At 57.3% G+C, this 21,869-nt stretch overlaps 2 protein-coding genes across 7 annotated transcripts; one reads left to right on the plus strand and one right to left on the minus strand.

The window, feature by feature from the left end:
- Positions 1 to 4,076: 4,076 nt before the first annotated feature.
- On the minus strand, positions 4,077 to 10,851 carry LOC129559258 (uncharacterized). The gene is made up of 5 exons (XM_055430835.2): positions 10,517 to 10,851; positions 7,305 to 7,398; positions 7,080 to 7,218; positions 6,741 to 6,909; positions 4,077 to 6,226 (listed from the first exon to the last, which is right to left on the minus strand). The coding sequence occupies exons 1-5, from the start codon at positions 10,849 to 10,851 to the stop codon at positions 5,554 to 5,556; spliced, it is 1,410 nt and encodes a 469-aa protein (XP_055286810.2). The 3' UTR covers positions 4,077 to 5,553.
- Positions 10,852 to 12,141: 1,290 nt separating this feature from the next.
- Positions 12,142 to 18,421, plus strand: PCSK4 (proprotein convertase subtilisin/kexin type 4). 6 transcript variants are annotated; one of them, XM_055431113.2, is made up of 15 exons: positions 12,142 to 12,351; positions 12,605 to 12,709; positions 14,076 to 14,168; positions 14,242 to 14,370; positions 14,454 to 14,530; positions 14,627 to 14,715; positions 14,905 to 15,077; positions 15,171 to 15,383; positions 15,719 to 15,819; positions 15,898 to 16,001; positions 16,075 to 16,192; positions 16,483 to 16,692; positions 16,864 to 16,988; positions 17,322 to 17,444; positions 17,590 to 18,421. In XM_055431113.2, the coding sequence occupies exons 1-15, from the start codon at positions 12,157 to 12,159 to the stop codon at positions 18,057 to 18,059; spliced, it is 2,325 nt and encodes a 774-aa protein (XP_055287088.2). In that variant the 5' UTR covers positions 12,142 to 12,156; the 3' UTR covers positions 18,060 to 18,421. The 6 variants fall into 6 exon arrangements, with proteins under 6 accessions (XP_055287088.2, XP_055287089.2, XP_055287101.1 ...); XM_055431114.2 differs by having other exon boundaries at positions 16,486 to 16,692; XM_055431126.2 differs by having other exon boundaries at positions 17,322 to 17,395; positions 17,590 to 17,807.
- Positions 18,422 to 21,869: the final 3,448 nt, after the last annotated feature.

Consider the following 21,869-nt stretch of genomic DNA (forward strand, 5'->3'; position numbering starts at 1 on the left):
GCACAACTGAGTCCACTCAAGTCTCCTGCACTGGGAATTCTTCAAATGGACTTCCCGCAGGAGACAATGTTTATTAAAGGATAAAGGATGAAAACTGGAGAAGTAAATGACAACCCACTCCAGTATTCTTGCCTGGGAAATCCCACGGACAGAGGAGCTGGGCGGGCTACAGTGAATGGGGTCACAAAGAGTCAGACACGACTTAATGACTAAACAATAACAACTCCTTGGTCTTTGGTTCTTTATAACTTAAAGCTAAGATCTTGGGACTTCAACTTCCTAGCAATATTTTGAGGCTAATATTGGAGCTAGCTGGACTTCATCTATCAGATTTGAGACAAATGAGCTATTATGGGGCTTCCCAGGTGGTGCTAATGGTAAAGAATCTGCCTACAAATGCAGGAGACATAAGAGATGCAGGTTCTATCCCTGGGTTGGGAAGATCCCCTGGAGAAGGAAATGGCACCGCACCCCAGTATTCTTGCCTGAAAAATTCCATGGGCAGAGGAGCCTGGTGGGCTACAGTCCAGGGGTCCACAAAGACTTGGACACGACTGAGCACACAAAGAATGAAAACAGGCAAGTTTGGAACTTGTGTTACTGTTAATAAAACTGTAGTAATCACAACAGCTAATTCATCCTCCCCACAAAAGTTTGTATTCAGCAATCTTGCAGCTTGCTTTTCTTACTGTTTTGAATTCTCTGCAGAGATCACCCCTCTGTTGGCTGCACTTCTCTCTCACTGACCCTGTACCATCTGGCTGGCCCACAGGAGGACACACATCCAGTTGAGGGGCTGCCCCAAACCCCCGAACTGTCTCACTCCCAGAGGGTTAGTTGAGGGCATGGGGGTTAGGATGGTGCGACCACCTGGGGAAACAGTTTGGCTGTTTCTGCTACAGTTGAAGCAATGCTCATGTACAAGTTTGAATGATCATGTTCGTGTCCTACCCTCTAGAATCTGTGAACAGGACCTTTGAGGACAGGGTCTTTGCAATGTAATTGAGGGTCTCAAAGGAGTACCTGGGTGAACCCTAAATCCAATGACCAAGAGCCTTGAGGAGGCCCAGAAAGAGATGATACCCGTGTGAAGACAGTGGCAGAGATCCGAGGGAGGTGGCCACAAGCCCAGGGATGCCTGGGGACTCCCAGAAGCTGGAAGAGGGAGGAAGGACCCTCTTCTTGGTCATCCAGAGGGAGCACAGGCCAGTGACACCTTGATCTTGGACTTCTAGCCTCCAGATGGTGAAAGGAGAATTCTGGTTGTCCCAAGCCGCCTCACCAGTGGTAACTGGTGGCAGCAGCCCCTGAGACTCAGAAGCTCACCCCACACCCTGCAGTCTCTGACAGATAAGAGAGTCGATAGCTCCACTCACCAAAGGCTGCTTCTTTGAATGTTCTGAGCAGCTCTCGTCACTATAGCCCCGACTAGAAACAACTCTAATGCCCATCAGCAGGGGACCAGATCATTCTCTGGCCTTCCTGCAAAATGACATGCTCTCCAATGACAAAGAATGACACCCAGGTCACTCTGGTGGCAGTGGGGAGTCTGAGTCAGACAGGAGAGGACAGAAGATATTATGGACATGATGCAAGTGACCTTCAATGACAGAGGGGACCGAGGCAGGGCGGGGGCTCCCTGCGTGGAAAGTGACTGGGTGGGGCCAGTCCAATTGTGTTATTTGCCCCCAAGTTGCTGGTTACAGGCTTCCATACATTTAAATTAAAAACAAGTCTGAAGAGCTAAATGTCAGTCTTTCCACCTGGGAGACAGGTTTGTATCTGCTCACCTGTACTCCCAGATGAGCTGATGGGGTGGTGGCAGAGGCAAGGCCCAGAGACAAACTTCAAAGGGCACGGGGGGCAGGGCAAGGCCAGGTGCAGAGCAAGCCAAGGGCCCGTCTCCTGCTCCAGACCCAGGCCACACCACCAACTGCAACACTGACCTGGGTCAGTGATAAGCAGAAAATAAGATCCGCATCCCTAGAGCCAACGTGGACTTCTCAGTAGGGTGGGGGTTCATTAATAATTAGCCTTCATCCCCTCCTCCCAACAAGTCCAACACCCTCTAGTAAAAGCCAAAGTCCTCACCACACCTTCCAGGGACCTACATGCCCCCCCGCCACCGAGCCACCTTCTGTCTTGCCCTGGCTTTCGCGGTTCCAGGCACATGGGTCTCTCTGCTCTCCCTCTAACCCACCAGGCATGGTCCTGCCTCAGGGCCTTTGCACATCCCCCGTGCCTGACCCACTCCTGCCCCTGTGTTCACAAAACTTTCTTCATGTCTCTACTCAAAAGTCACTTCCAGGGACTTCTCTGATGGTCCAGTGGCGAAGACTCTGTGCTTCCACTGCAGGGGGCACAGATTCAATCCCTGGTTGGGGAACTAAGCTCCCACATGCCGCATTGCATGGCCACACACACACACACACACACGCACACACATAAAATCACTGCCATAGAGAGGCATTTTTCCAATGCTTCCAGCTCCTGCCCCAAGCCCCCTAGCTCCTCGCTGCACATTCTCCCATGACACTCTTCTCTTTCTAACCTGTTATGCATTTATCCTGTCAACTGTGACCTCCTCAAATTCTCAGGGGCAGGGGTTTTAGTTTCTCTGGGTTGTTACTTTACCCTTGGCTCCTGGAGCAAGGCCGGGCATACAGTAGGTGTTCAACTCCTGCTGAGAGGTTGACTGAATGAACTGGACCCACTGCTCACTGGTAGCACTCATGCAGTGCCTCCTCCTCCTGCCTTGCTGGAATTCTCAAGGATGAGGACTCAGGGCTGCCCGGTTGGAGGTTGTGCAGAACTGCCTCCTTTTCATGAAAACTATCTGTGGTGAAGCTACCACCAGCTGGAGGCAGACTGGGCCGACAAGGGGGAAGAGGGATGATGTTTCCCGGGATTTCAGGGAACTTCCTTGGTGGTGGATCAGTTAGAGAAAACCAGAACACCCTCCCTCTCCCGGCCATTCAAGTTCAGGTCCTTGGAAGCACAGCCTGAGTCAGAAGGTGGGGGTGGAGGAAGCTGAGCGATGTGGTGGTCTCAGGGGTGCCCCTGAAGCAGGTACCCCACCTTGAATCAACCCCATCAGGAGCCCAGGAGCCCATGTTTTGTGCCCCCACAGCTGTCAGTCACTGATTCCAGCCCACTCCCAAGAAGGGGGCTGTAACCTCGAGGGCATCTCCAGGGAGATACCTGCTGTCATCCAAAGACAAATCTGCCAAGGGGGCAGGTTTCATCCCTGTGGGGAAGTGAGATCCCACAAGCCTTGCAGCATGGCCAAACAAATATCTCTAGACACAGCCCAATGGCCCCGGGACAGGAATATCCCTGGTTGGGAACCACTGAGCTGCCCCTGGAGCCACCGCCCTACTGGGGTCCCTGGTTTCTCCTCCTAACCCTCTTCTTGCACCAGAAGTGTGACCGACCAGAATCAGGGGTATGCAGAGCTCTGGTGGGGGGCAGACGGTGATGGACACCATGGTCCTTCCAGCTGTGACTGTGGCTGCCTTGTGGGAGATCACCAGGGAAGCTCCCTGCAATCCTGGGACACGTCATCCCTCTCCCCCCTCATAGGCCCAGTCTGTCCCCAGCTAGTGGTGGCTTGTCCATCACAGACAGTTTTCATGAAAAGGAGACAATACCTGCTCCAGGGGCTCCCCCGAGACCACCGCCTCACTCAGCTCCCCTCACCCACCACCTTCCGACTCAGGCTGTGCTTCCAGGGATGTGAACTTTAACAAGTGGGAAAGGGAGGGTGTCCTGGCTTTCTCTCTTGTTGGATTTGCTACTTTTTGCTCAGATGTTTTTGCACGTATATCCACACGACAGGCGTATCACCTTCCTTACCTGTCCTGTCTCTGCCTGTTTTTATGATCAGGGTGGTGGTGGCCTCACAGAGGAAACCAAAGGCAGGTTGTAGGAGGTCCTCTCCCTGCTTACCCAGCTCCTGCCCCCCAATTTCCTAGGAGGCCAGGCAGACGTCCATGGCCAGCCTCCCAGCCTCTCTGCTGAAGGTTGCCTAGTGGCATCTGGTCCCATCACTTCATGGCAAATAGAAGAGGAAAAAGTGGAATCAATGACAAATTTTATTTTCTTGGGCTCCAAAATGACTGCGGACGGTGGCTGCAGCCATGATATTAAAAGATGATTGCTCCTTGGAAGGAAAGCCAAAATAAACCTAGACAGAATATTAAAAAGTAGACATCACTTTGCCGGCAAAGGTCTATACAGTCAAAGCTATAGTTTTCCCAGTAGTCATGTATGACTGTGAGAGTTGGACCATTAAGAAGGTTGAGCGCCAAAAAATGGGTGCTTTCACAATTGTGGTGCTGGAGAAGACTATTGGACTGCAAGGAGATCCAACCAGTCATTTCTAAAGGAAATCAACCCTGAATATTCATTGGAAGAACTGATGCTGAAGCTCCAATACATTGGCCACCTGATGCAAAGAGTTGACTCATTAGAAAAGACCCTGATGCTGGGAAAGATTGAAGGCAGGAGGAGAAGGGGGTGTCAGAGGAAGAGTTGATTAGACAGCATCACTGACTCAATGGACATGAGTTTGAGCAAACTCCAGGAGATGGTGAAGGGCAGGGAAGCCTGGTATGCTGCAGTCCATGGAGTCACAAAGAGTTGGACACAACTTAGTCACTGAACAGGGCTTCCTTGGTGGCTCAGACGGTAAAGAATCCGCCTGCAGTGTGGGAGACCTGAGTTCAATCCCTGGATTGGGAAGATTCCCTGGAAAAGGGAACAGCTACTCACTTCAGTATACTGGCCTAGAAAATTCCATGGACAGAGGAGCCTGGCAGGCTACAGTCCATGGGGGTCACAAAGAGCTGGACATAACTAAGCCATTTTCACTTCACTAACCACTGAACAATTGCAAGCCTGGTCCTGCCCCAGAGGTGCCTGCAGGGGGCGCTGGCTGGAGTAAATGGCCACTACTTCTCCAGTGACCAGCAGGGTGGTGGATCCTGCCCAGCTTTCTTGGCTCCTGGGCAGGAAAAATCTCAGGTGTGCTGTCGACAGGGGACAGAGCACCAGGTGCCAGCAGGGCTTAGCCACCCCCGCCTTCTCGGCCTCTTTTTCCTCCCACTTCGATCTCTTTCCATAGGCTCCTCCTGGGTTCCCTCCCAAATAAAGAGCTTGAACTCAGATTCTTGTGAGGTGGGACTGTTGCTTTTAGCTGGCTCCTCTGGAAGAGTTTTCAAAGAAGGGGACTTCCTTGGCTTCCACTGCAGGGAGTGCAGGTTCAACTCCTGGTCAGGGAACAAAGATCCCCCATGCTGCCTGGTGTGGCCAAAAAAAGAAGGGGATTGTGGTGAACAGGCCTGAGAGCTCCTGAAGGAGGGGAGAGAGAAAGCTTAAGGACATGGGCTTGGAGTCCATCTCGGCCACTTGGTGAGACCTCCATTTTGAGTCTTCGTCTTCTCATCTGTAAAGTGGGGCTGGCCCAGCACCCACCCCCAGGAAGCCCCTCCCCAGAGCCAGAGGACAGACAGGGGAGATGAGGCTGGTCCAGAGAGCTTTACTGAGCCCTCCCTAGCAGGCCAGGTGCTTCATCCGCCAGCAGTGCTGCAGGCAGCGGAGCCTGTGTCTGTAGTCAGGCCAGCTGTAGGTGACCTCGGTGGTGGACTCTGAGCTGTACTCTGGGGAGGACTCAGGCTGGCAGGAAGCAGGGAGCTCTGGCACCGAGGTGCTGCTGGCGGCCTTTGTCGTGGGCCGTTTCTGGTTCCGTCTGCTGGACTTGGGGGCGGAGGCATCTGGCCTGTTGGGGGGCTGCATGGGGGTGGTGGTGCCACTGGGAGACTGCCCGAGGGCGGGCCCCTGATCGGAGGTGGTGCTGGGCCCATGTGTGGAGCCTGAGGGCCCCTGGGAGGGGCCTGAGGAAGTGGTTGAGGGCCGGGCGCGATGCTGCCTGGGGGCCTGGGGCTGGTTGGAAGAGTTAACTGGAGATCGGAGCCCAGCCCGGGGCTTGCCAGGCAGCTGCGTGCCGGCGGCCACAGCCTGAGGCTGGGCCTGGCCCAGGCTGGTAGAACTCCTGAGGGCGGACTTGGAGGGGCTGGTGGTGGGCTCTGCTGGTGAGTTGGTAGAGGAATCCGCAGACGACTTGTGCTGTGGCACATCCTCCGTCTCACGCTCCGGTGTGTCTGCGTTTGGGCTGGCTGGGGGCTTTACTCGGCCTTCTGAAGCCGGGTCACGCTTACTTTCCCTGCTGTGGAGAGAGCACGCCAGGGGTAAGTGAGGTGGGTCTGCCTGTGCCAAGGGCCCGAGGGCCATGCTCAGCCAGTAACACCTGAGCGCAGGCCACTGAGGACCGGCATGGGGCCCACTTGAGGGACCGGCAGCCAGCCCTGGCTGGGATAGAGGCAGGTGCAGGCACTCACACACAAGCATGTGCGCTCACACACGTCTAGGATTCCCTTTCCAGGGGTGGGTGCTTACGTACAGTCGACTCCGAGGGCAGTGAGGGGCCCGCTGCTGTGGCTGCCGGGGTGATGAGAGCCCGGCTGCGGGCCAAGGCCTGCAGGACTGGTTCCCGAGAGCGTGAGAGAGAGAGGTGGACAGTGAGACGGGGAGGAGGAGTGCCCGCCAGAGGCAGCAGGGATGCCAGACGGAGGCCAGTCAGAGTCAGGAGGACGGGAGGCAGGAGTGAAGTTGAGTGGGGTGGGGAAAGCCGGGAGACAGAGGCCAGACATACGGACACCACTCGCCCTGCATGCACGCACCGTCCTTCGTCATTCCGGCTGCCACGTCCAGGGCCCGCCCGCTGATGTCGCTCACGATGCTGTCCACGGCCTCGTGATGCTTTAGAAACAGAGGACGTATGATGCGATGGTACAGCATGTGAGACCCGTTCCAGGGGCCGGGAGCCATGCAGAACAACAGGAAGGCGCACTATAGGCAGAGGTCAGGGGTCACACTGGGCCTCCTCCATCAGACACCCCTAGGAATAGGCCTGGCCTCCCCCATAAGACACCCTTAGGGATGGGCCTAGCCTCCCCCATCAGACACCCCTTTGGGTACCCACTCCCAGGATGGAGTGGTGTTTCCCGGGTGGTGCCAACCTTGCCCGCGTAGTAGAAAGGGAACCAGGACAGGAGTAGATCGCTGAAGAATTCGGCTAGCCCGAACAGGCCGTACACCACCCAGTATGTGAGCCACACAGTGTCGTCCTCTTTGCTTGGGCTCTCGATAGCTTTGATCCTGGGAGAGGCATGGCAGGGTCAGAGGCTGCCCAGAGAGTGCCTTGGCACAACCCCGCCCCCGCCCCTGCCCCAGCAGGCACTCACGAAGCATATGCGGGGTATGCAAAGCCGATGAGACTGCACAGCAGAGGAGCCCCGTACCCGAACAGAAGATACAGGCTTAGCAGAGTGGCGGCTCCTGCAGACAGAAGGCAGTAGGCATGGGCTTCACCTGCTGAGCCCTGACCCCAACGTTCCCTGGGCCTGGCCCATGCACCCTGCACCATCACTCCTCCCAGAAGCCTCGCAGCCCCTGTAGCACCTGGGTACCCCCATCATGGCTCTGAACCCAACTCTTGTGTCTGTAATGCCCTAATATATCCATCTCCCCCAGAGGACTGCCAGCTCGCCAAAGGCAGATGGGCACCTCAGGATTGGTCTGTACCAAGTACCTGCCCAGTGTTTATTGAATTAATATGGGATCTCTGCAATTATAACCATCTCACTCCAGGCCCTATAGGAGTGGCTGAGCCGAAGGGGCTAGAATTTGAATAGAAGTCATGGGAGAAGACAGATTCTTTACTCTCTGAGTCACCAAGGAATTCTACGGATAGAAGAGCCCGGTGGGTTACAGTCCATGGGGTCGCAAATAGACAGGACTAAGCAACTAACACTTTCTACTCTCAGTGGGAGAAGAGGCTTCCCAGGTGGTGCGGGTGATAAAGAACCCGCCTGACAATGCATATATAAGAGACATGGGTTTGATTCCTGGGTCAATAGGAACCCACTCCAGTATTCTTGCCTGGGAAATCCCATGGACAGAGCAGCATGGTGGGCTACAGTCCATGGGGTCACAAAGACTGAGACACGACTAAGCAACTAAACAAAAACAATGGGAGAACCTGAAAGTGAGGCCATTCTGTTGTTAATACTTGATTCCTGGAGAGCAGAGAAAGGCAACAGAGTTTGTAACTTTGATCTTAGTCAAGGGTCTCTTCCCCTTGTTACTGCTGACTCTTGGGGTATCTTGGGCACCGTGGGGCAGGGAGCAGCATCCTTGCCCCACCCCCACTTGATGGCAGGAGCACCCCGAGTCGTGACCACCAGATGTCCCCAGTATCCCTGGGGCGCAACAGGACCCCTCCTATGAGAGCCTTTGTCTTTGTGGCAGGATGCAAAGTGTCATATTGAGAGTCCCTCAGACGGAGAACTCTCACCCACTATGAGACCCCTAGTGAGTGTCTCTTTGCTTGGAGCCTCAGTTTCCTCCTCAGTTTCCCTTGTCAATGGGGCAGTAGTGGCCCAGTTTCTGAGGGTTGGTGTGGGGGTAACTAAGATAAAAGAGGGGACCCCTCCCTACACATTGAGTCCCTATGGTGGCCCAAACACACTCCCAGCAATGAGGGTTCAGAGGACATTGCAGGGGCGGGGGTGGGAGCCACGAGTGTTAGCCACTCTGAAATCAGAATGGTCGCTGTTGCATTTATTAAGCTCTTGTATGCAGGGCTCTATCCTCCCCCTGTTCTATCTCATTCAACAGCCAGGATGAAACAGAAGCTGGCGGGGGTGAGGCTCACACTAGGTCACTTGGGGAGCCTCTGACTTCTGGGAGCACTTACAACCCCTCCCCCACCTCCAGGCTGTTATCTGCAGAGAGGAACAGAGGCCACCAGTGGACCAGAGGGCAGAGTTCCCTTCCCCCTCCCCCCACCTGTGTTAGCCTTTATCCCTGGGGTCTGGCATCAGGAGAGGAATGGGGGAATCCCTGGCTGGCCCGAGGCAGCTTGCTCACTGCTTCCTCTGGGTTTCCTCTTCTAGTAGCTGGGAGGGAGGAAGGTTTAGACAATCTCAGGCAAGTGGGGCCTGAGGGTTTCTACATCTGGGAAAGGGGGTGGGGGAGTGGCACCCCTTCCCTGGAGACTGCTAGTTGGGGAGCAGTAGCTCTCCCAGGGCCCCCCCTTCTCTCAATCCGGATTTCTGCAGCCTCAGCAACTGGAGGATGACCTGGGGCATGGGCGGGGGTGGTCCCTGAGATCAGCAGCAGATGGGGTGGGGTGGGGTGCTGCAGACAGGGCAGATTGCAGGGGCAGCCTCCCATGCAGCCCCTACTGCTCTGGGCCGTTTTTCTGCCCTGTGACCCCCAGTCTCCGCAGCAGGCCTCTCCCAACGGGCCCCTCCCCAGTGCTCTATGACCTAAATTCCCCACCCACTCGTGACAGGGATGTGGAAAGCCAGGCAGGGGATAAAGGGCTTGCTCCCAGGGGAGGCCCCTGGCTGACCCGACACGGGTTGGGCACCAGCAACCTGGAGGGACAGGTTTGGATCCTTCCTTGGGCTGCCTGGCCTGACAATCCCCCAGCTGGTGGGGAAACGGGAGGAAAGCGGACTCTCGGGATCTGTACACAGGTGCTTAAAACACATGGCATGTCCTCACCCAGAGCCGCCCCCCAGTGTCCAAACTAATTGTCCTGAGACTCATTCTAGGCGGACTTCTTGGAAGAGGTGGCAGAAGGGGGTTGGGTCTGAAGCACCAAAAAAGAGGGGAGGTACTTAAAGGGCACTTACTGGACAGTTTCAGAGAATGGCAGGGGCCACCTAAGGTCACTGAGGAGGAAAGGCAGAGGAGGGACTGGAATGGAAGGGACAATCAGGGGTGACTGGACTCCCTCTCCATGGGCCCCAGCCAACGTTTCTGAAAGCCCACCGCAGCAATCAAACAATCCAGCTCAGGGTGGGGCAGAGTGAGAGGGCAGGCCAAGGGGTTGAGCTTGGGGCGGGGTGATTCTAGCAGGAAAACCTCGGGAGGGGAGGTGGGAGTGACCCTTCCCTTCCTTGTCTGGAACATCCCCTGGGAAAACAGGAAGAGCTCTACACTTGCTTCCAGGCTGGAGTTCATCTGGGAAGAAGGTAGCGAGACTGGCAGGGCACAGCTACCTACCTGCCCTCTCCCCACCCACCCCCCGCCCCGGGACCAGAAGAACAACCGGAAGAACCGGACTTCTGCCTGGAGGGCACCCAGGGCCAGGAGGGAGGAGGGGGCAAAGGACGGCTGCAGGGCCGAGAGGGGGTTGGTCCTTGACTGAGATCGTACGGCGGGGGCGAGAAGAGACTGCGGCCAGAACCAAGGTCCTGGTCCACAACCCCTCCCCAGGATCTCGATCTCCTCGCTGGACTGTGGGAGCGTCCCGCCGCCTGAGTTGGAACCCGCAGCCGGGGCGGCCGAAAGGGAGAGGTCCGAGGCCCCGATAGCCCAGGGCCTCACTGGGCCTGTCGGCGAAATGGGGCGGCAGCCCTAAGCGCTGCCCGCGACGGCTCACCCGTGGCCAAGTACCGCTTGTCGACACCTGTCTTGGCTTCGAGTGCCCCTAGCGCTTCGGTGGCCAAATTCCTCTGTTCCAGAAAGCGCTCGAAGCGCTGGCGCAGGCCGTCCATGGCACTTGGGCGCCCGGGACTGGCAGCTTGAATTTGACCGTCTACCCGCGCACCTGCTGGACTGCTTGTGCGCCGCCTTCCTTCGGCGCGAGCCGCACCGCTCAACACCCGGGCGGGTCTCCGCCCCCGGGCTGGTTTCCGCCTCCTGCCCTCCGCTCTGGCCAATGGGAGGGCAGGGCGGACAAAGGAGGTGGGGCCTGCCCCGTCTCCTCCGCCGCATTGCCCTCTGGAGGGCCGCGGCAGCCGCAGCCGCGACTTTGGAGGAAGGGGGCGGGGCGCGGTGACTGAGGACACCGATTGGCTGAGCGGGAGGGGGACGTAGCTGATTGGAGGGGCGGGGTCATGGTCGGGGGATTATTGGCTGAGCTGTTGTGGGTGGAGCTTGGGGCGGAGAGAAGAGTGCGGGGGAGACGAAGGTGGTGGGCGGGGCTGGAGAAAGTTCAGAGCTGATTGAAGAAACAAGAAGATGTTTATTAGGGAAAACAGAGGGGAAGTGGGGCCGAACATAAAGGAGGGACAGAATCGGAAAAGCGGTGCTTCAGTTCAGTTCAGTCGCTCAGTCGTGTCCGACTTTGCGACCCGCATGGACTGCAGCACGCCAGGCCTCCCTGTCCATCACCAACTCTTGGAGCTTACTCAAACTCATGTCCATCGAGTCGGTGATGCAATCCAACCATCTCATCCTCTGTCATCGCCTTCTCCTGCCTTCAATCTTTTCCAGCATTCGGGTCTTTTCCAATGAGCCAGTTCTTTGCATCACGTGGCCAAAGTATTGGAGTTTCAGCAGGACTGATTTCCTTTAGGATTGACTGGTTTGATCTCCTTGAAGTCCAAGGGCCTCTCAGGAGTCTTCTCCAACACCACAGTTCAAAAGCATCAATTCTTTGGTGCTCAACTTTCTTAATAGTCCAACTCTCACATCCACACATAACTACTGGAAAAACCATAGCTTTGACTAGATGGACCTTTGTCAGCAAAGTAATGTCTCTGCTTTTTAATTTGCTATCTAGGTTAGTCATAGCTTTTCTTCCAAGGAGGAAGTGTCTTTTAATTTCATGGCTGCAGTCACCATCTGCAGTGATTTTGGAGCCCAAGAACACGCGGCTAAATGTAGGAGGCGGGGTTTATTCAAAAGCGCAATTCTGGTTGGATTAGGAAGGAGGCAAGGCTTATTCTAGGGGTAGGGGTGTATATGAAGTGGGCGGGGCCAAATAGGCGGGGTCAATTATAGCAACAGTGAACTCGCTCCTCTAGGTCAGAAGAATTGCGGGTCGTTGTACAAACGGGGAGACTGAAGCTCCCGAGGGTTTGAGTCTACAGAAGAGCGGTCTGGGCATGTGCCTCCCCCACACTTCTATTAGAGCTTTGCGCCCTTCCAGTGGAGGAGCCGCAAGGATCCCTGGGAGTTGAAGCTTTTCAGAGGTTGCTATGGCGCCGGGGGCGGGGCGGGCGCTTGGGCCGTCTCGGCGGTTTGGCCAGGAGGAGGGGCTTTATGAGGCCCCGCCCCGGCCCCGCCCCCGCCGCCATGCGGCCCGCCCGTACTGCGCTCTGTCTGCGCCTGACCTTGGCCCTGGGCCTGGCGCTCGTTGGCCCCATGGCTGTGGGGTGGGCCTCGGCCCGGGCCCCCATCTATGTCAGCAGCTGGGCCGTGCGGGTTTCCCAGGGTTACCAGGAGGTCGATCGCCTGGCGCGCAAATTCGGCTTCGTCAACTTTGGGCAGGTGGGCGGGACCCAGATTGACGGGAGGAGGCGGGAAAATGTAAGAAGGGGACCCAGATCTCTGCAGATGGGAGGGGCCCCCTCGTTCCCCATATATCAAGGAACCCCAGCTCACCCCTGCCTTGTCTAACTTCAGATTCTGGGACCCCAGGGGCCACCTGGTTGGGGGAAGATGTAAGAAGGGGACTGACCCCAGCCTGAGAAGAGCTCCATCAGGGGAACCAGGTCTCAGCCATGCTCCCCTTCATTCCCAGATTTTCCCTGACGGGCAGTATTTCCATCTGCGGCACCGGGGCGTGGTCCAGCAGTCCCTGACCCCGCACTGGGGCCACCGCCTGCGCCTAAAGAAAGACCCTAAGGTGAACCTTGCCTTCCCTCAAAGGTTTCCCCCACCTCCTATTATTCTTGTAATTGTAATGAATGGCTATGTGACCTTGGGCAAGTCACCAGCTCTCCCTGAGTCTTGGTATCGATTTGGCTCCCTAGTCTACAGGGGGGAGCTAGATGGGGACGATCTGTGGAGAGCAACAGATCACGTGTGAGTGCAGCACTCATCCCAGGACCTGGTGCCCTGTCAGCATTTCTTGTCATTTCCCTTCTCTCCTGTATCTCACCCAGAAAGATCAAGGTCCCCAGGTATAAAGAGGCTGGCCTGGGGGCTGATTCGCAAGAGTCAGCCTGAAACCCGCCAGGAGCACTGGTACCAGGAGAAGAGGCTGGTTGGAGATGTGGTCTTGATAGAGGCCAGGTCTGGCTGATAGGTAGGGTGTAGGGGGCAGAGAAAAATTCAGGGGCAGCTTCCATGTCTGGACCTGAGCAAATGGGCAGAAGATGGACCTGATTGCTGAGATAGGGGTGGAAGGGGAAACATAAGCCAGTTTGGGCAGCGGGTGGGAGTAGAACAAGGAAAAGGGGGAAAGGGTAAAGCCCTGAGGAAGAGTGGCCCAAGGCAGGCAGAAGGGCATGTGCAAAGGCCCTGGGTGCAGCAGCCACTGTGACTGCAGCAGAGGAAGGCTGGTGGGGGCCAGACAGGCAGGAGGCCTTTCAGGCTTCAGAGAGGGTGGGGCAGGAGGGTGCATAGACAGTGATGCTGCAACATGCCTAGAGTGAGTTGTAGAGAGGCGGCGGGGACAGGGCAGCTAGAGGACCAGGCAGGAGGTGGGTATGGCCATACAGGTGTGTCCTGCACCTGGAAGAGTGTGGTTGAGAGAAGTGGACGCTGCAAGGGGAGATGGATGTGTCTTGGGCAGAGGGATCCTAGGATGTGGACAGAGGCAGAGTGAGTCACAGTGGCCCTGGGCAGCAGCTACTACATATGTGGATGTCCCTTGGGGATGGGTGCTCTGAAGATTTCAGCGTCCTCCCAAGGCAGAGCCTCAGGCACACAGGAACCTCCTAGAGCAGCCCCAGCAAACACAGGGTCCATGGCTCCATCCTATATCACATGGGTCCCCGGACAAGTAGGTGACAGCCAGACACACAACCTCCTAACCCTCAGCCCCCACATACCTCTGCCCCCCCCCACACCCCGGCAGACCCAGGAAGAGGCCCACCCAGACCCTGGAAGCAGATTTTGGCCTCTTGGCCAGGAATCTGCAGAAGAGCTAAGAGGCAGGGCCCTCTAAAACATCCTGGTGTGAGCACAGAAAGCTGGGAGTTGGGCGAACTTCTCGCAGGTCCAGCCCCTCCCACAGTGTGGTCTCCTCTGCCTCCACCCACCACCAGGTGCAGTGGTTCCAACAGCAGACAGTGCAGAGGCGGGTGAAACGCTCCCTGGTGGTGCCCACGGACCCCTGGTTCTCCAAGCAGTGGTACATGGTGAGATGGCCGGGCCGGGCAGCGGGGCCTGGCCATGTCAGAGCCCTCCTGACCCTGGCCCCGCCTTGCACAGAACAATGAGATGCAGTCAGACCTGAACATCCTGCAGGTCTGGAGCCAGGGGCTGTCGGGCCAGGGTGTCGTGGTCTCAGTCCTGGATGATGGCATCGAGAAAGACCACCCAGACCTCTGGGCCAACTATGTGAGCCTGCAGGGCTGGGTGGGGGCTGCCTCATGTCTTCCAGCTGGTGGCAGCCCCCTCATGTCTCCACCCCCTTCCCTCAGGATCCCCTGGCCAGCTATGACTTCAATGACTACGACCCAGACCCCCAGCCTCGATACACACCCAGCGATGAGAATCGGTAAGCCTGGCCTCCCCAGAGGTGTGGGGGCAGCCCCTGGTTCCCTACGAGGAGCCAGGGGGACGTGATGGGCTCCTGTCTCTGCCCTGGTGCCAGACACGGGACCCGCTGTGCCGGGGAAGTGGCAGCGATGGCAAACAACAGGTTCTGTGGTGCAGGCGTCGCCTACAACACCCGCATCGGAGGTACTCAGATAAGGGGGGTAGGGAGCCTCCCAGCCTCATGCCCTTGCTGCTGAGCAGTGGTGCCAGGGTGCCAGGCCCAGGGTGGAGGAGAACTGAGCACCCCCCGTCGTCGACGCCTTCACCCCCAGGTGGGGAGAGCATGGGGCACAGGCAGGGTGTCCAGCGAGGCCGCAGCTGCCACCCATGCAGGTGTGCGCATGCTGGATGGCACCATCACTGACGTGATCGAGGCCCAGTCGCTGAGCCTGCAGCCACAGCACATCCACATCTACAGCGCCAGCTGGGGCCCCGAGGACGATGGCCGCACGGTGGACGGCCCAGGCATCCTCACCCGAGAAGCCTTCAGGCGTGGCGTGACCAAGGTGAATGGGTACAAGGCGTGGCAGGTCCGGGGCCTACATGCGAGGCTCCCGCCCCACCCCAACTCCCGCCTCTGTGCTGGTCCCTTCCTTCAGGGCCGAGGTGGGCTGGGCACCCTCTTCATCTGGGCGTCAGGCAATGGCGGCCTGCACTACGACAACTGTAACTGCGACGGCTACACCAACAGCATCCACACACTCTCGGTGGGCAGCACCACCCAGCAGGGCCACGTGCCCTGGTACAGCGAGGCCTGCGCCTCCACACTCACCACCACCTACAGTAGTGGTGTTGCCACGGACCCCCAGATCGTGAGTGCTCCCCAGCCCCCGCACCCTCCCACAGCCAGACTCCCAAGGCCTCCTGCCTCTGCCGGCCCCACCCAGCCGCCTGTCTCTCACCTTCCCTCCTGTCCCCAGCCTGGCCTCCTCCCAGGGCTGCCCCGTTGGCACCTGACACAGAGTGGGGTCCCAGACCATGTGTTGACACCTCTTCACGTGCCCTCCTGTCTCCCAGGCAGCCCTATTCACTGCCCCAGCCCTGCTGTTGTGCTCTGTGGCGCCTCTTTCTTGAAGCCCTTGGGACTTTTGAAGCAGGGTGGGGTTTCTACGGGCACTGGTCCCAAGCCCTTGTCTGTGCCCCCCAGGTCACCACAGACCTGCACCATCAGTGCACGGACAAGCACACGGGGACCTCGGCCTCCGCCCCGCTGGCTGCGGGCATGATCGCTCTGGCTCTGGAGGCCAAGTAGGTGAGGGTGGGGTCCCGCCAGCCGCCCACGCGCCACAGCGTGGCCCTGGCTCACCCACCCTCGCCCACTGGCAGCCCGCTCTTGACATGGAGGGACATGCAGCATTTGGTGGTCCGGGCGTCCAGGCCCGCGCAGCTGCAGGCGGAGGACTGGAGGACCAACGGTGCAGGGCGCCGAGGTGCGGCAGGGCTGGGAGGGGGGCAGGGCCGCCGCAAGCACAGGGCCGTGACCGCCGGCCCCTACCCCTGCAGTGAGTCACCACTATGGCTACGGGCTGCTGGACGCTGCGCTGCTGGTGGGCATGGCTCGCTCCTGGCTGCCTACGCAGCCCCAGAAGAAATGTGTCATTCATATCGTGCACACCCGCACGTGAGCGCACCCCTCTGCCCGCAGGACGCCTGCATACAACTCAGCCTTTGTGCCTACCTCCCCACAGCTCTTCTCCCTCCTGCCATCTCGCCCATCCCTCCCTCCCCCTATCTGCCACCTCCCCCAGCCCTCCTCCACCTGCTTCTGTACCTGCCTTCACCCTACACCTCCCATTGCTACCTGGGGAGTGGACACAGGGAGGTGTGCCCTGAGGTCTCAGTTTACCCATCTGAGCAAAGAGAGGGTAGGCTTCAGGATCTGAGTCCAAACCCTGCCTGGCCCCCCACCAGCAGGCCAGCAGGAGAGGCCCTGGCCCCCAGCCCCATCCTGCCGGTCATGCGTGTGAGGAAGAATGTGTCGGCCTGCGCCGGCCACGCCAACTCCATCCGTTCGTTGGAGCATGTGCAGGTGCAGCTTTCCCTGTCCTACAGCCGCCGTGGGGACCTGGAGATCTCTCTCACCAGCCCCATGGGCACCCGCTCCACCCTCGTGGCCATCAGGTGCAGGGGCAGAAGCCAGCCCTAGGTGCAAACTCTCCCTCCTTCCTGGGTGCCCCCATGGGGAGGAGCCTGAGCACCCCGGGGTCAGGCAGGCTGGACCCCAGCCCTGTCCACATTGACTGTGCTGGTCAGGATTCTGGTTATGAACTCCCCCTCACCTGTCTGTCCCAGACCCTTTGACGTCAGCAGCCAAGGCTACAACAACTGGATCTTCATGTCCACCCACTTCTGGGATGAAGACCCGCGGGGCTTGTGGATCCTGGGCCTGGAGAACAAAGGCTACTATTTCAACACAGGTGAGGTCCAGCTGGGTGCTGGCTGGGGCCCCACCCCTACCCACCTTGCAGACTGGAGCCCGTGGCCTCTTTAGCTGACCCCCCACCTCACAGGGCTCCCACTGGTCTCCTGGGAGAGGCTGAGCAGGCGGGACTGGCACACAGTAGGTGCTCACCAGCACACACCAGGTGTCTGGTTCCCAGCCCACAGAGGGTACTGGGCAACTCTGCACTGTCTGTGTCCAGGGTTCCAGGAGGGGGTGTGGGTGGCAGGGCGGGAGGCCCGGAATGGCAGGACCAGGCTACCGACAGCCTCTCCCCCTCCTCCCTGTGCCCACCACGACCCCTGCCCAGGGACGCTGTACCGCTACACACTGCTGCTCTACGGGACGGCTGAGGACATGACGGCGCGGCCCTCGGGCCCCCAGGTGACCAGCAACGCGTGTGTGCAGAGGGACACAGAGGGGCTGTGCCAGGGTGAGTGCCCGGCGCGGCATGGCCCATTTGCCGGGAGGTGGCAGCAGGGGCAGTGTGCGTGTGCGGCCTGTGGTGGAGGGACGGGCAGGCCAGGGTGGCAGGTCTCAGCCTCACAGCCCCATGGACGTGTCTGTCCCACATGCAGAGTGCCACAGCCCCGCCTACATCCTGGGCCACCTTTGCCTGGCCTACTGCCCGCCAAGGTACTTCAACCACACCCAGCAGGTGGTGACTGCTGGACCCGGGCGCTCGGCTGCAACTGCCATGCGGGTCTGCTCCAGCTGCCACTCGTCCTGTTATACCTGCCGAGGCAGCTCCCCGCTGGACTGCACTGCCTGCCCTCCGCAGTCCATGCTGGACGAGCAGCAGGGCTCCTGCTCGGGACCCCATCCCACTGAGGGCCATTCCCACTCCACGGCGACTGTCCGCCCCTGTCACCATGGCCCAGCCCAGGCCGTGGTACTGTCCCTGCTGGCCATGGCATTCGGGAGCCCCCTCCTCTGCCATATTCTTCTCACGGGCTGCTTGCTGCCATGGATGGGACCCCCTAGGACAGGGGGCCACTCCAGTCACCACTCCAGAACCCGCAGCAGGCTGGAACCCAGAGCCGGCTGACAAGGACAGCCAGCATACACCTCTGCTCGAGCCCTGGTGGGCACCCCCATCCTACTGTCCAGACTGGCACCCCGTAGGAACCTGCCCCAGGAAGGCCCTGGCAGCCTCGGAGGCACAGGCCAGGGGTGGCCACGTGGGATCCTGCACCCCAGACTTTGCAAGTCAAGGTCAAAGACAGAGAGAGAAGTCTCATTGCATAGTTTGGGTGGTGTGGATGGGGGGCGGGGAACCAGGCAGGAGGCTGATATCCCTTCCCTGTCCCAGAGTAGAGGGAGGGAGAAGCAGAGCAGACGACACCGTCCAGAGGCTCCTCTCGGGCACCTCATCCTCTGACTGCGCAGAATTCACAAATAAAGGTTGAATAGAAGGTGCAAGTCTGTGGGGTCCTTGAGGCACCACTCTCTTCCCCATGGTGTGATTGCTGTGTTGGGGGGTGTCCCATGCATACCATGTCTGTCCCTGGAGAAGGGGTCGGGGTCAGTGGAATCCAGAGCCCTTGCCTTGGGAGGGGGGGGACTGGTGGGCTTCTGCATGATAGCTGTGGCAAAGCCTCTGAGTGCCCTGAAAGTGTCCTGGCCTGCTCTTACTGCTCTCCCATGCTTTTTAATTTTGGCTGCACTGGGTCTTCACTGCTGTGCACAGGCTTTCTCTCATTGCAGTGCATGGGCTTCTTGCTGTGGTGGCTTCTCTTGCTGTGGAGCACAGGTGCTAGGTGCTCGGGCTTCAGTAGTTATTGCACATGGGGTTAGTTGCTCCATGGCATGTGGGATCTTCCCGGACCAGGGATTGAACCTGTGTCCCCTGCACAGCAAAGCGGACTCTTAACCACTGGACCACCAGGGAAGTCCCACCTTTTCCATCCTTATGCATGAGTTTCTTTTTAAGGCCGAGAACTAACAGAAGTGTGAGCTGCAAATGACAATTGCAGATCTACCCACACGGCCTGTCTACCAGCTTCCAATAATTGCACTTTTCTCTGTTTTTCTGAGGCCCTTGGGAGGCTGAGGGAATCATGAACTGGAGATGCTCTCACTCCCCTAGCCCTCCACTTCCCCATCTGGAAAGTGGGTTTTCCGCCTCTCTGGAACTGAAGGAGGATCCCAAAGTGCAGGGAGGGTGGGGTTGGGGTAGGAAGGGCATGGATGGAGCTATTGAGAGCCCTTCCTCTGTCCTCACACACATCTATGGGGTGGGGACACTTTCCTCGTTCCTTCTGATTTTTAGAGCTGGGAGGCAATTTCCACAAGGAAGTGGAGGCTGGTTATGCCTTGACCACAGGCTTCACTTGAACTCCATGGAGGCAGTCCTGGTTTGTTGCAGGAGCCCCAGAGACACTCCTCTCCAGGGCCCCTGGGCACCTGCTGAGCCACCAGGCTCAGGTTGGGCAGCCTCAAGCTGGAAAGTAATGGGAATGAGGTCAAAGGCTGCAGCTGGACCCACTGGAAGAAGGAGCAGCAGCTAGCAGCCCTCGGAGTGCAGCCGCCACCTCTAAAGTCCCAGCCATACCCCAGAGTCCCACCCAGCTCAGCCCCTGCTTCCAGAGTTAGCTCCAGGCTGTGAGTCCAGAGCCATCTGGCCTCCCTCTCAGAGCCTCAGTGACCACACCTGTGCAACAGCATTAAACCTGGCACCTGCCTCACCAAATACTCTCGAGGATCCAAAGAAGTAGTTTTCTGGCCTGACATACAGTTAAGTGCCCAAATCATGCCAGTTTGGGGCAGCCACTTTGGGAAATATTTCCACAGACAAACATGGAGTTTCTGAAGGATCCAGTGATTCCACTCGTAGGCACATGTGCGAGAAAACTAAAGACATTCACACAAACAAATGTGCCAGGACGTTCACAGCGGTATGATTCACAGCAGCCAAAATGTGGAAGCAGCCTGAATGTCCACTAATGTGGCCGAACGAATAAATGCAGGGTGGCCCCTCCACACCTGGGAGCGTCACTCAGCCATGAAAAGGAGAGGAGCACTGACACTCCTGACAGCTGCAGATGAACTTCAAGAACACGATGCTCAGTGAGGGAAGCAGGACATAACACAGGGTGTGTGATCCCGCTGATGTGAAACGTCCACTGTCTATATAGTCCCCAAAACACTGACTTGTACACTTTAAACAGGTAGATTTACGGTATTGTAGTCTTCCCTAGTGGCTCAGAAGGTAAAGAATTTGGTCGCAATGAGGGAGACCTGGGTTCAATCCCTGGGTCCGGAAGATCCCCTTGAATAGGAAATGGCAACCCACTCCAGTATCCTTGCCTGGAGAATTCCGTGGACAGAGGAGCCTGGTGGGCTGCAGTCCATGGGACCACAGAGTCTGACCCAACTGAGTGACTAATACTACTAGTGGTATGTAAGTTGCTTCTTTTTTTTTTGACTGCGCCAGGGCAGCTTATGGGATGTAGGATCTTAGTTCCCCCACCTTGGACTGAATCCAAACCCTCGGTAGTGAGAACAAGGAATCCTAACCACTGGTAGGTGTTGCTGGTGGTTTAGTAGTTAAGTCGTCTCCAACTCTTCGCGACCCCAAGGACAGTAGCCCGCCAAACTCCTCCTTGTCATGGGATTTCCCAGGCAAAAATACTGGAGGGGGTTGCCATTTCCTTCTCCAGGGGATCTTCCTGACCCAAGGATCGAACCCGAGTCTCTTGGATTTCTGGTGGTCTCCTGCATTGCTGGCGGTTTCTTTACCACTGAACCACCAGGGAAGCCCTAACTTACTTTCTATAAAGTTGCTTAAACACAGAAAAACCTCCCTGGTCTGAGCAGGTCTTCCCACCCTACTTAAGAGGGGCACAGCCAAGATCAGCCTCCAGCGCTATGACCCCACCCTGAGGGGAGGGGGTTTTAGAGACCAGAGAAGCGACCATGATGTGGATTTGGGAGGAGAGCCCAGATGCGAATGCTGCGACCCTGGTCACCTCAGTGGGGCTGGCACAGCTGCTATTTACTGAGTGCTCCCTGTGTGCCCGCCACCTGGTGTGTTCCCATGACAGCCACGTAGGTTGGAGGTCATGTCCCCATTTTGCAGAAAACTTGGCCTCAAATGCCTTGTTCAGTTCAGTTCAGTTGCTCAGTCCTGTCCGACTCTTTGCGACCCCACGGACTGCAGCACACCAGGCTTCCCTGTCCATCACCAACTTCCGGAGCTTGCTCAAATTTATGTCCATTGAGTCGGTGATGCCACCCAACCATCTCATCCTGTGTCATCCCCTTCTCCTCCTACTTTCAATCTTTTTCAGCATCAGGGTCTTTTCCAGTGAGTCAGTTCTTTGCATCAGGTGGCCCAAGTATTGGAGTTTCAGCTTCAGCATCTGCCCTTCCAATGAATATTCGGGACTGATTTCCTTTAGGATTGACTGGTTTGACTTCCTTGAAGTCCAAGGGACTCTCAGGAGTCTTCTCCAATACCACAGTTCAAAAGCATCAATTCTTTGGTGCTCAGCTTTCTTTATAGTCCAACTCTCACATCCATACATGACTGCTGGAAAAACCATAGCTTTGACTAGATGGACCTTTGTCAGCAAAGTAATGTCTCTGCTTTTTAATATGCTGTCTAGGTTGGTCATAGCTTTTCTTCCAAGGAGGAAGCATCTTTTAATTTCATGGCTGAAGTCACCAACTGCAGTGATTTTGGAGCACCCCCACCAAAATGAAGTCTCTCACTGTTTCCATTGTTTCCTCCATCTATTTGCCATGAATTGATGGGACCGGATGTCATGATCTTAATTTTCTGAATGTTGAGTTGTAAGCCAACTTTTTCACTCTTCTCTTTCACTTTCATCAAGAGGCTCTTTCGTCTTTGCTT

Source organism: Moschus berezovskii, chromosome 8 (assembly GCF_049115385.1).
Source record: "Moschus berezovskii isolate FMDL1 chromosome 8, NW_MosBer_1.0, whole genome shotgun sequence".
NCBI lineage: Eukaryota > Metazoa > Chordata > Mammalia > Artiodactyla > Moschidae > Moschus > Moschus berezovskii.